Genomic DNA, 12005 nt, shown 5'->3' on the forward strand with positions numbered 1-12005 from the left:
TGTAAACTAGTATAGAAAAATTTCAGCCGTTAAGATGCTACTGTACCTGTTTGTTCTCCAAACCCCACTTGACTCTTCTTCATAGCAGAGGAAACAGAATGCAAAAAGTGCTCGCTTCTCACTGCATCAATTTACTCACAGTTTAAAGCACTACTTACATTAGAGTATGGATTGAACCATCCAAGACATGGGTACATGTTCCCTTCTCCTTGTGGTCAGCCTTTGACCATGGATTAGTAGCACTTGACAAAGGCTATTAATCCGTTGTTTTAAAAGCTCCCAGAAAGACTTGTCCAGATTTGTCTGTTGAAGTCTTTCAGCTAGACTCATACAACAAAATATTATTGTCATTGTTGTATTAGTTCACGGAAAAACACAAATCTCTTGTATAGGCATAGTGATGCCAGTAGGAGAAAGACTGTTTCACACTTGACATGCAGAATAATACATTAAAGTAGCAATTTATCTAACCATTATTGTGTTCTGGCATGTATGAAGCCTGGTAAAATACAGATATAAGATTGTCTTCACTGGGATTTTTTATACTAGTGTAATTCATATTTGCCATCCCACACCAGTGCAATCTTAATAAGAGAGGTATTTCAAACTGAAATTAAAAGCTTATGTACTTGTGTAACCAAATCTGGTGTAAACCAGCATTGCTTGTGTAAGTTACTGAAAGACTTAACTTTGCCACATCCATGAACCTGTGACCTGTCAGAACTGTTAGGATGAAGTTGGCCTAAGTAAAATAAGAGTGCATGGTTGCATTCTATATGAGCTATATATATGATCACACAACTTCAGACCACCTTTGTCATCTGTGAGACCACAGATGATAATTGATTTGGAATAAAGTTGCTAACCATTAAAGCAAACCCGTACCAGACTGGCTGTTTAAGGCAGTAATTTTTTAACATGATAACAAATGTCCTAAAAGCACATATGCAACCACAGCCTCTTGGTATTCTGACTCTACAGCAGTCACAGCAGAAAATACCCTAAGGCTGAACCTTCTTTAAGCTTTTTTAGTTGAGCTCTGAAAACAGCTCAACCAATGTCCTTTCTTCCTGTTCCATCTCACTCTCTTGTATTTGCAGCACAGGTTATGAGCCATTCAGAGCTTCAGACCTGTCCTGTGTATCTTTGTATAGAGGAGTGTTACCCGTCATGTATACAACAACTACCATGTATGATAGGCAACCCAGGCATAGAAGTATGTAAATATTTTCCACAGGCCGTGGCAGAAGCTGGAGTTGACAGGCAGACCTGGACTCCAGTCTTAATTTCTACTCCTTGTGCAGCTTTTTTGGACTATTCTTGCTGTTAAATTGTCTCATAATGCTTGTTGCCAAAAAAACTCCTGTGCTGACAGCTGAGTGAAAGGGTTTGTTCTATTTCTGCTTTAGATAGAAGTTAAGTAAACAATAAAATCTTTCTTATAAAAGCTTTACTTGTGACATTGGCAAAAATGACAGTGGAATCTAATAAACATTACCATGGACCCACTTTAAAAGTGAATTCAGTATACCACTACTAAAAGGTATCCCTACCTGGAACTTTGTCCTTGCATATTCTTTCTTTTCTTTCCTGTCTTCTGGCAGTCTTTTTTTCTGATGTTATTAAACTACACAACAGTTTGGTAGTGTTTTTCAGGAGATGTATTTTTAGTCAGGGAATAGATCGTTTCATGAAAATCCTGAGCACAAAAATGTATATTGCTTTATTTAAAAACAAGATTAATGAGACCTGATGTACCACAGTGACACCTACTCAGCTTCTTTCTTTCCCATTTCTTTTAGGTTATTCTCCTTTCTCTTAAAGTTCCATTAATACTGCACCAAAACCAAAGAGAAAAAGAAATGAGAAAGTTACCAGGAAAATAAAACCAAACAGAACCTTTTTTTCTTTTTCTCCCAAAGGGAATGGGTCTTATAAATCACGTCTTCAATGGAGACAGCCTGAAGAAGCTGTACCCTTCAAACCTTGGTATTGGGCACACGAGGTACTCCACCTCAGGAATTTCTGAGCTGCAGAATTGCCAGCCTTTTGTTGTAGAGACTCTTCATGGGAAGATCGCTGTGGCACACAATGGGGAGCTAACAAATGCTGCAAAACTCAGGAGGAAGGTTAGTACCTCCTCTGGAGGTTTCTGGCGTTGTTTCTTTCTGAGTGTGAGGCAGCAGTGAGAATAAGGTTGCTGTACTTTTCCTTAATACCAAACTGTTCGGGGTAAGGAAAGACTACCCTAATCAAAACAGATTTTTTTGCAGGCGAAAAGATCCTGGGGAGGGCATTCTGCCTTGATACCTCTTTCTGGATCCACTGTAGGCAATTTCATGTTTTCCCTTGTGTATTTTGCCTCTCTTCCCAGATCATGCATGAAGCTAATTAAATGCCCCAAACATGAATTTGTGCCCTGAATATCGGTGGCATTAGTTTTGGTTGTATGTGGAACAAAGAAAGGAGATGAAAATGGAAAAACGTAGTACTAGTGTAGATGATTGTACCACCTTGTTTTACTTAGTTGGTTTCTTGGAAGAAACTTGGCATTATTATGACTTGATCACCTGAAGCACTGATACACTCGAGAACATTTGTTCATTGCACAAAGGTGGTGTTAGATTAAAATCTGAGAAGTGCTATGTCAGATTTTTTGTTTTTCTTATGCTGGTAACACTTTTGGTTTGTGTCTTAAAAGCTTATGCGGCATGGTGTAGGACTGTCAACCAGTTCTGACAGTGAACTGATCACTCAGCTGCTGGCTTTCACACCTCCTCTCGAAAATGACGATACAGCCGACTGGGTAGCCAGGTGAGGAGGATGGGCTTCAGAAGCAAGAACAGCAATTTATTCTCAGCATGGTGTGCACTGTAAATGCACGCAGCTGTTTGCGTGACACACAGTTATGTGACCTATGTCTCATTCCAGAATAAAAAACTTAATGAAGGAAACTCCAACTTCATATTCATTGCTAATTATGCATAAAGACATAATCTATGCAGTACGTGATCCATATGGGAATCGCCCGCTCTGCATTGGTCGCCTTATTCCAGTAGGGGACATGAATGGAAAAGGTAAACCATATATATCTATATATATCATATATCCATATACATAGTTTGTGTATGGAATCACTGATATAAGTAATTAAAATTACACTTACTGAGGTGTAGGTACGAATATGTGATGCAAAAGTCGGTTCTGAAAAAAACAAGTCTGGTTTCTTTCTTTCTTCTACGGTAAGGTGGGCAAAAAGTGCCAGATTTCTTAATTCCAAGCACCCAGCCAAATGTAGTACAGCAATGGAACACTATACAGTCAGTTAATGGGAAAACTTCTTTGTGTTTCAGCCTGCAAATCATTTTCTATTAAGTGAGATTAAAATACCTTCATTTTTTAAAAACTAAAATAATTTAAAGGCAAAGTAGTAAATGCTTCCATATCTTCATAAAACTGGGTAATTTTAACCACAAGAAAAATTACCAAGACTTTTTAAAGCATACAAACATACCTACCCAATGTAACATAATTTGATCTTTCCTGTGATTGTCTCTCAAAACCCTCCTTACTGGAATTCAATCCAGCAGCCATTGTATTCAAAAGCATCTATCTATTAATGTATTTAGCATAGGAAAAGTAAGGAGTTTCTTATGGGAACAAAAGTAATTATGTATGTCTAAGTTCACTGAACTAGAATTCGAAATGTTTTAAATAGTGCGGGGATAACAAAGGTCCCTGAATTGTCTGTCTCACCAGGGCTGCGAATATGATGCTGTTACTACTGCCTGTAACAGGTTTAGGATGTTTAGTTGTGGATTTGCTTGGGATTTTTAAAAAAATAATATTACAGAAACTGTGGAATGCTTTTAGTTAGAAATTACAACAGTCTTTAATTGCTCACTTGGCAACCTAAACCATAGCAAGCCAAATACTGCAGCAGGAATATAATTGGGGGAGGTCATGATAGCAAGAATTAGTGACTCTAACTGAAATCTTTCATTTCAGGGAAAGATAACACTGAAACAGAAGGATGGGTTGTCTCTTCTGAATCCTGTAGCTTTTTGTCTATTGGTGCAGAGTAAGTGTCCTGATTCTCACTTAATCTGAAAACTCTCCTCAGGCAGTGATTAAACATTAAGTATCAACTTGCCAAATACCATAATTTATAACAAGATGAAAACCATCAAGGATTAGTTAGTTGTGGAGGATTCTTTTTTGCCAGTCCTGATTTTTGCCAGTATATTTTCTCCAGCAGATGATTGTAAAAGAAGAATTACCTGTGCAGAAAGTAACAGTAAAGACTACTTTAGTGTTGCAAAGTAAATGCTTCTTACTTGTTGCATTATACCTGATTACTCATGTAACTTACTCATTTTAGCCTCACTTGCAGCAGCATTGCTGTATTACAAAATAATTCTGTAGCTACAGAAAAATTACATTGGTAGCTCACAGGCTAAACTATCCTGAGCGGTAGCATATGCTGTCTTATGAGCTGGCCTCCCTGTTAGAAAAAAAATCAACTGTTTTCTGAACCTTCTTCAAAATCTGTTAAGAGAAGCTCAGGATATGGGACCGTCAGCTGAAACCTGTGGGTTTTTAAAAAAGAAATTTTGTTTAAAGTTCTACTGTAGCCAGTACTGCTGCCTGCTACTGCTAATATCTGACCTGTGAATAAACACAGATTTGCTCACCTCTGATTTGTATCACCAGAATATTTCAATGTTTTGCAATAGATTTATATTGACTATTTTAGAATAGCCACTTGAGGACTCACTGAAGTGTCTAGAAAAATGTTTAATAAGGTTAAACACTGTAACATAATAAATATAATACTAGTCCATATTTCTTTAGGTTTAAGAATTTGAATGTACATTTCTAGTCTGCTCTGTCATTCGGGGTAGCTTTTGGTCATCTTTAGACAGATATTTCTCTAGATTAGGCTTGTGAGGCAGAATTTTTTTGTCTACCATCTCTGTTCTTGATTATATTTCTTATATTGCACTGTAATATTTATTAGCTTTCATAGAAAAGTTCTCTACTATTGATTCAGGACTATATTATTAAAATACATTCAATCTCAATTAAGCCTGTACTGTGCATCTCACATACAGGATGAATACCATAATTACTCAGTACTAACTATGAATTTACTGCTTTCAGATATTAATTCAGAGTGTTTTAGTAAGGGTCACTTGTCTTAGCATGTTGGTCTTAAAAGCCTCCAGATCAAATCTTAAAATAGAAGCAAATTTTCATGTTAGGATGTTCAAAAGCATTTTTTTCTGTCAGTTGACTCTTGTTTATACAGAACTATCATCCATGTTTAGGACATTTCTAACTGTTCTGTATTTTTTTTTCAAGGTACTATCGTGAGGTCCTTCCTGGAGAGATTGTGAAAATATCCAGACATGATGTCCAGACACTGGATGTTGTACGAAGACCTGAAAAAGATCCGTCAGCATTCTGCATCTTTGAATATGTTTATTTTGCAAGACCAGACAGTATTTTTGAAGGTACGAAAATAATACACAGGGCTCCTCCCTAAACAGTGGGAGATGTTATCCTTGAGCACAATGATGCTGGAAATGATCTGGGATCACAGTAGGGTACCACTGGATGTAAGCTTGCAGAGCACAGCTGGGATAGAATGAGTTGGCAACGTTTTTGAGATGAAACTCACCAGGAGGAGCAAACTGGATTTTAATTCTCTGTATAGTGATACGAATGTGAATGCTGGAATGTGGCATTATGGAAGGCAATAAAAAAACAACTTTATGCAAGTGACTGGTTCTTAGTTCTGGAGCTTTTCTCACTGACTTCTATGACTGCAACTTGCCAGAGAAATTTTTACAGCAAACTGAGAGGATATCTGAATTATGCATACCAAGAAAAACACTTCTTGCTGTTCTTTAGGTCAGATGGTGTATTCAGTCCGAAGAAGATGTGGGCAGCAGCTTGCTATTGAAGCACCTGTGGAAGCAGACCTGGTCAGCACTGTTCCAGAGTCTGCAACTCCAGCAGCTCTTGGTTATGCTCAAAAGGTATATGTTACTTTGCCTCTTTTTTTCCCCCAAGCATATTTAGACATACCTCTTTTTGTAATAGACTATATTGATATGGGCTGTAAGAGCTTTGTATTGGTAAAGCTTTATATCTTCAGTATGCAGGGTACTCTCTTTGAGTCATCTACTTTGTTTTTTCTGTCATTACCCCCTTATATTAAGGTATTCAAATGTTTTTTCGTTACTGTGAAGTCATACTAAGTCCTAAGGTTGCTTTAAAAAAACAGGAACTGAGAATAACAATTCCTTATATATTGATTCTGTTTAACTGTCTCCTGCTTGCAGTGTGGACTACCGTACGTTGAAGTACTCTGTAAAAATCGATATGTAGGGAGAACATTTATCCAGCCAAACATGAGGTTACGGCAGCTTGGTGTTGCAAAGAAGTTTGGTGTTCTCTCTGACAATTTCAAAGGCAAACGCGTTGTTATCATTGATGATTCGATCGTGAGGGGCAATACCATTTCACCCATAATAAAACTACTGAGAGAATCGGGAGCAAAAGAGGTAAGTTAATTTTGAGTCAGTACAATACAGATGTGAATAGAAGTTGATAGGAGGCTAAAACACAGGGAGCTTGTCTTCATTTATACTATACATTGTTTCCTTATTTAAAAAGGCAAGTGTGGGAAAAACCCCAATGGCTAGTGCATGTTTATTGTGAAAATAGGTTAAGAAGGTTCTTTTGTGTGACTGTGACTTTTGGATGATTAGGGTGAGAGAAACAGGTCTCGTAAAGCACTATCTGGCAAATAAAAAGAGAATGGAAAATAAATTAGTTAGGATCGGAAAACCAAGTATTCCTGATGTGTGACTTGTGGAACTGCATAAAGTTCAACCACATACTGCTGTAAATACCACATGCCTTAAGTCACCAGAGCACCATTTCTTTAATTGATAAAGATGTTTTAAGCAAAACAGAGTGTGCAAGTCAGACACTGGAGCAAAAATGTTCCATATAATCTTTGACTTTGTAAACTGAAACTTGTGCACCAAGGACTGAACACCACAGAAGAAAAGCAAAATCAAGATGTAACCTTTTAAGAACATTAGGAAATGCTGTAAAAATAAGTTGTAAAACTGTCTTTCCTTCTCCTGCTGTCTTGGCATCTGAAAAGACTTTATGTTACTTTCAACCCTTTGATGATTTCTGTGCAGTGCTGTGTTTTGTTCTTCATTTTCATTGTGCAGAACTGGGACTTTGCTATTGTGTTGTGATCTGCTGACTGTCAGCTTATTGTAGGCTGTTTTGAAATTATATTTTTATTCAGGTGCACATCCGTGTGGCTTCACCTCCCATAAGATTTCCTTGTTACATGGGAATAAACATTCCAACGAAAGAAGAACTCATTGCCAATAGACCTGAATTTCATGATCTTGCAAACTATATAGGTAAATGTTACTTACTTTTTTTTTTCTTTTTTTTTTTTGAGAGAATGAGTTTTCACCTGATTCAGGTATTTTATAGTCTACTTCAAGATAAAGTCCGACACATCAATGCAATACTGGTAAAAGTGACTATAAAATTGTAAGGTTGATAAGCTAAATCTCTGCTTTGTGAGTACTCTGGATCAAATCAATTCAGCTACACACTTTTTAAGACATAGCAGGCTGTATTTCTCTAAACAATAGAAAGTATTAAAATAATTGAATAAGCATAAGTTACAAATAAAGAATGACAACAAAGCTTTCCAATACTTACAGCTCCCTCTGGGAAACTTCACAGTAAGGAGCTAGAAGGAAGAAAATAAGTGGTGAAAATCTGTCCTATAATGAAAAGCAGATGTAGTTTCACTTTGAGATATTCACAAAATTCAGAATTTGTAAACACCCACTGATTTCTCTACAAATTTAAATTTATGTTAATAATTTTAACTGCATTATCTATTTCATGAAAAAGTGACATTTAAAACCAAGCAAAGAATGTTAAAAAACTCATCAAATTTCAAGTCATGTTTGCAGCAGAACAAATGGAGAATAAGCAGTTTATGTTCCATTGTAAGCTCGTATTTCATATGTTAAATACTTATTCTCACTAATACTGCAATGAATTCTTTTCCCCAAATTACTGTGAAGGCATGTTGAAATATTTTAAGTTTGGAGGATCTCAATTTTAAGTGTTATTCACCATGTGACTGCAAATGATAGAAAACTAAAGACATGAAAGGGTATCAAACTTTCCTCTGCTAGAAAATTTGCATGAACTGCATAATGACTTTTTTTGAACATGATGGTCTTCTCCTCCTTCAAGTTCCAGGGAGGTTTAGTAGTCCTCAGTGCTCAGATTTGGGAAACAATAGCCACACACACATCTGTTTCCACACCTGAACCACAGGGTAGCTCTGGGAGACTACAGGGAGTTAAGGCAGCCTTAATACGCACTCTGGACTTTGCTTCTGTTTTTGCAGTAGGTGTGACGTTATTTGTTCCCAACTCAGAACCTTCTGTCTAGATTTCATTGAATCTGCTCCCTGTACAAAGCACTTGAGAAGGGCAAGGCATATTATGATCTGGTAATTTTTCAGTCACTCTCTTTAGGTAAGGTGATCCACCTAGCATCAAATAACGTAACTGCATTTCCAAAAGGCATTGCATTTGGTACAATATTGCATCTTTAACCCATGAATTCTTTATCTCCTCTAGGAGCAGACAGTGTTGTCTATCTTTCTGTGGAAGGGCTAGTCTCATCTGTGCAAGAAAGCATCAAAGCAAGACAAGAGAACAGCCTTAAACCGCAGAAGTCATTAATTGGAAAGATTGGCCATTGCACAGCATGTCTTACTGGAGAGTATCCCGTAGAGCTAGAATGGTGAATTTTTAGTGGATGGACATCAGTTCATCTGTTGTTGAATGTACCTTTTTCCACACTGCCTTCTTGCTAAATAGCCTCCCTGCATTTAGGTAACACAGAAACCTTATTACAGCTAACTAATTACTGTTACTCAAACACATCTTTAAGTAAAGACTTACATAAAAGTCATATGTGCTGATGAAAACAATGTAAGTAGATTAAGATACAAAATCATGTAGTTTTGATGCACAGTTGTGCCTTCTATTTTCTCACAGAGTGCTATAAAAACCAAAGTTTTTTAATTCTGTAGCAGTCCCAGAGTTTGTTGCTTCGATGTTGCCCCGAAAGATATCCCCATTACACTTGTTCACAAATCATGATTTGTGTGGTGTAATTTCTAATTGTCAAAGTCTTAATGCATCTTAAAAGCATCTGAAGTTTGCTTTTGTCCTTAGGAAAAATACCAGATTATGAAGACTCAAACTGCTTCCTCCACAGTTCTTGCTTAGGCTTTTTAAGAAGTACGTAACTTTCGCATATATAGCTAAGCAGCCTTTATTAATTGAGGCCTTTGTAACAGATTCTGTGCACATGATGTCTAACATACGATTTTAAAAAATGAAGACTCAGGGAAATGCTCAGCCAAAAGCTCTCTAGTTTATTTTTTAAATTCCAGTGTAATTACATTACCTTCGTGTGCTTTTAGCAGTTGCCAATAACAACGTGGAAGGAGAAAAAGAAACCTTGGCACAGCCTTTCTGTTTTACACCTTGTGCTCTGCAGGATAAGACCTGACAATTTCTGAAGTCTGAGCTACTGCTCAGTGTGCTTTTCATGTGTCAACATCCAAAGTAAACTCAAAAAAAGTCATAACAGTAAAAATAAATTTTAACAGTAGAAACAATATATCAGTCAAAGACTGTGAGTTGTTTTGGGTCTAGTCCTATTTTATATATTACTGCTGTTAGAATAAATGTAATGTTTGAAAAAACAGGTGTTCTAAAGAACCAGTAGCTGTTACATCTATTTTATTCAGCTGATCACAATTACACGGTTACTTGTATATGGGAAGATCACTTGGACAATGAACCACTAGCTGAAAATGGAAAAGCACCTTTTGAAAACTTGCAAATTTATGCACAATTGTAAAAATTTTTTGTATACCTCATTTTTTTCACTCAATACCAGCAACTGAGATTTTCTATTTAATATTGTGTATTTTGGCCTTATAATTGTTTGTGATGCTGTTAAAAAAATAAACAGAAAAGTTTAAGAGCTTCTTCCTTCCCCATCATCTTCCATATAGTTGAGAATTACATTACTGGTGATTAAATTCAAAAGGAAGTTTTCTTAGGTGGGATTTGTAGCAATTGTGCCTGATAGACAATCAAAACACAAAAATCGTAGTTCAAAAAAGAACATAAATACATTTAATGAAGTCAAGACTGCGTCTTGTGCAGTGGAATCAGAACCTACTTGCAGTAAAGCCCATGGGAGAACTTAGATTTGATGAGCACTGTGCTCTTAACTGTGCATTCTTCACCAAAGACCAGATCTGCATATTGGGCGGTGTCTGTGGATCTCTTCTAACAGTTTATCTGGACATTAAATTGAACACAGAACAGGGTGGACACTGCCTGCCCCCTCTTCCAGAAAGGAGTATGAGAAAAGAGAAGAACAGTTAGCAACATTTTTCATTGTTCTTTCCTGCCCTTAAAAAGGGAAGAAATAATTTTTAGAAAAAGGGCTAAGTTGAGCTCTTAGGTTATAAATACATGTGATGAGCCCTTTCTACTTTGACATAAACACTTCGGTGCACCGTTTAAGAAGGCTGCAAGCAGAAGGCTGTCTGTTTGAAACTGCCCATAGCACAGACTGCAAGTGAAACTTGTGCAAACGCTCTAAATACTATTTTAATGTGCTTTCAACAAAACTGTTTCTTTTGAAGTCTGGTAATAATTGCTTCAATGTGATTTGAGCATTAGGTGGCATAGTTCTGATTTTAAAAGATGAGTCCTATTGTCTTATACCCCCCCATGTTAGACATTCTGTCTGCACGCTGAGCATTGCCATTTGGAGATGCACTACATGCCGAATCCTTAGTACGTATTTTTCAAAACCTTAAGTTAAAGGGGAGATACTTTTCAAGTGTCATTTTATTCTGACAGCTGGATCTATGCTGCAGGCTGCCAGGCCTTTTTCATGACATACAGCCGCCCCACACACACACCATTGAGTATGCTGAAGGAAAAAAACTCTGGCTTTAGGTGTTATTTGTATTAATGTTTTACTGTGAAACTGTTTCTGCTGTATTACTGATGTGGAACTGTGCCAAACTATCACGGAATGTGACAAAACAGCGCAAAGCTAATGTCTAACTTCTCCCCTGTGTAACATTAAAAATGGTTGTGAACTGTTCTGCTCGTTCTCTCTCCCTTTGCGGTGCTCCCGGGCAGCACGCACGGAGGCTTCTTTAATACAGTCACCCTGAAAGCAGCTCGGAGCCGACGCAAATCATTTACTGTGAGGGCGGTGAGGAACTGGACAGGCTGCCCAGAGCAGCAGTGGATGCGCCATCTCTGGAAGCGTTCAAGGCCCGGCTGCATGGGGCTCTGAGCTATGCGGTCTATGGGAGGTGTCCCGGCCCACGGCAGGGGCTGGGACCAGGTGATCCTTAAGGTCCCTTCCTACCCTACGATTCAGTGATTTCAGGGCACTACCGGCGTCCCCCCCCCCCCCCAGCACGGCCCCACCCCGTCACCCTCACTCCCAAGTGGCCTCTCTAAATTGCATCCAGGGAGGGCCGCCATTCGCCGGCATCAGCTGCCGAGGCAGCAGCTGCCGGGGCCGAGGCGCAGGACGGGCCACGCTCCACTTTGCCCACCCCGGACATGACACCCCCGGCCCGTACCACCTCCTTGGGCGGGGGAGTACAGACACACTGGGACGAGTGAACTGTGAGCGTGGCGGCGATCCCTGCCCTTCACCCCAGACAGCTGTGTTTGTTTTAGCCCCTTTCCCATGTCTGCTGGGGACAGAGGGGCAGGCCCTGGCCGGACCGCTGTTCCTTCTCTCTTCCCTCGTTCTCCCCCTCGGGAGGCCATGGCACGGCTCTGGCGGAGCGGGCGCCACTTGTGAATGGCCCAGCG

General features: G+C 38.6%; 1 protein-coding gene across 1 annotated transcript; it reads left to right on the forward strand.

Moving 5' to 3' along the window:
• The first annotated feature begins 1925 nt into the window (after positions 1-1925).
• Positions 1926-11810, forward strand: PPAT (phosphoribosyl pyrophosphate amidotransferase). The gene is made up of 10 exons (XM_071557103.1): positions 1926-2129; positions 2702-2814; positions 2932-3077; positions 4009-4081; positions 5365-5516; positions 5917-6044; positions 6351-6572; positions 7337-7457; positions 8709-8874; positions 11654-11810. The coding sequence occupies exons 1-10, from the start codon at positions 1926-1928 to the stop codon at positions 11808-11810; spliced, it is 1482 nt and encodes a 493-aa protein (XP_071413204.1).
• The last annotated feature ends 195 nt before the right edge of the window (positions 11811-12005 follow it).

This window comes from Pithys albifrons, chromosome 5 (genome assembly GCF_047495875.1).
Source record: "Pithys albifrons albifrons isolate INPA30051 chromosome 5, PitAlb_v1, whole genome shotgun sequence".
NCBI classification, from domain to species: Eukaryota; Metazoa; Chordata; class Aves; order Passeriformes; family Thamnophilidae; genus Pithys; species Pithys albifrons.

Bases quoted from the DNA above. Each gene is read 5' to 3' on its own strand.
- PPAT (XM_071557103.1), top strand. From the start codon at position 1,926: ATGGGTCTTATAAATCACGTCTTCAATGGAGACAGCCTGAAGAAGCTG. The intron at 3,078-4,008 runs GTAAACCATATA...CTTTCATTTCAG, and splicing joins AGGGGACATGAATGGAAAAG to GGAAAGATAACACTGAAACA. The intron at 7,458-8,708 runs GTAAATGTTACT...TATCTCCTCTAG, and splicing joins TGATCTTGCAAACTATATAG to GAGCAGACAGTGTTGTCTAT.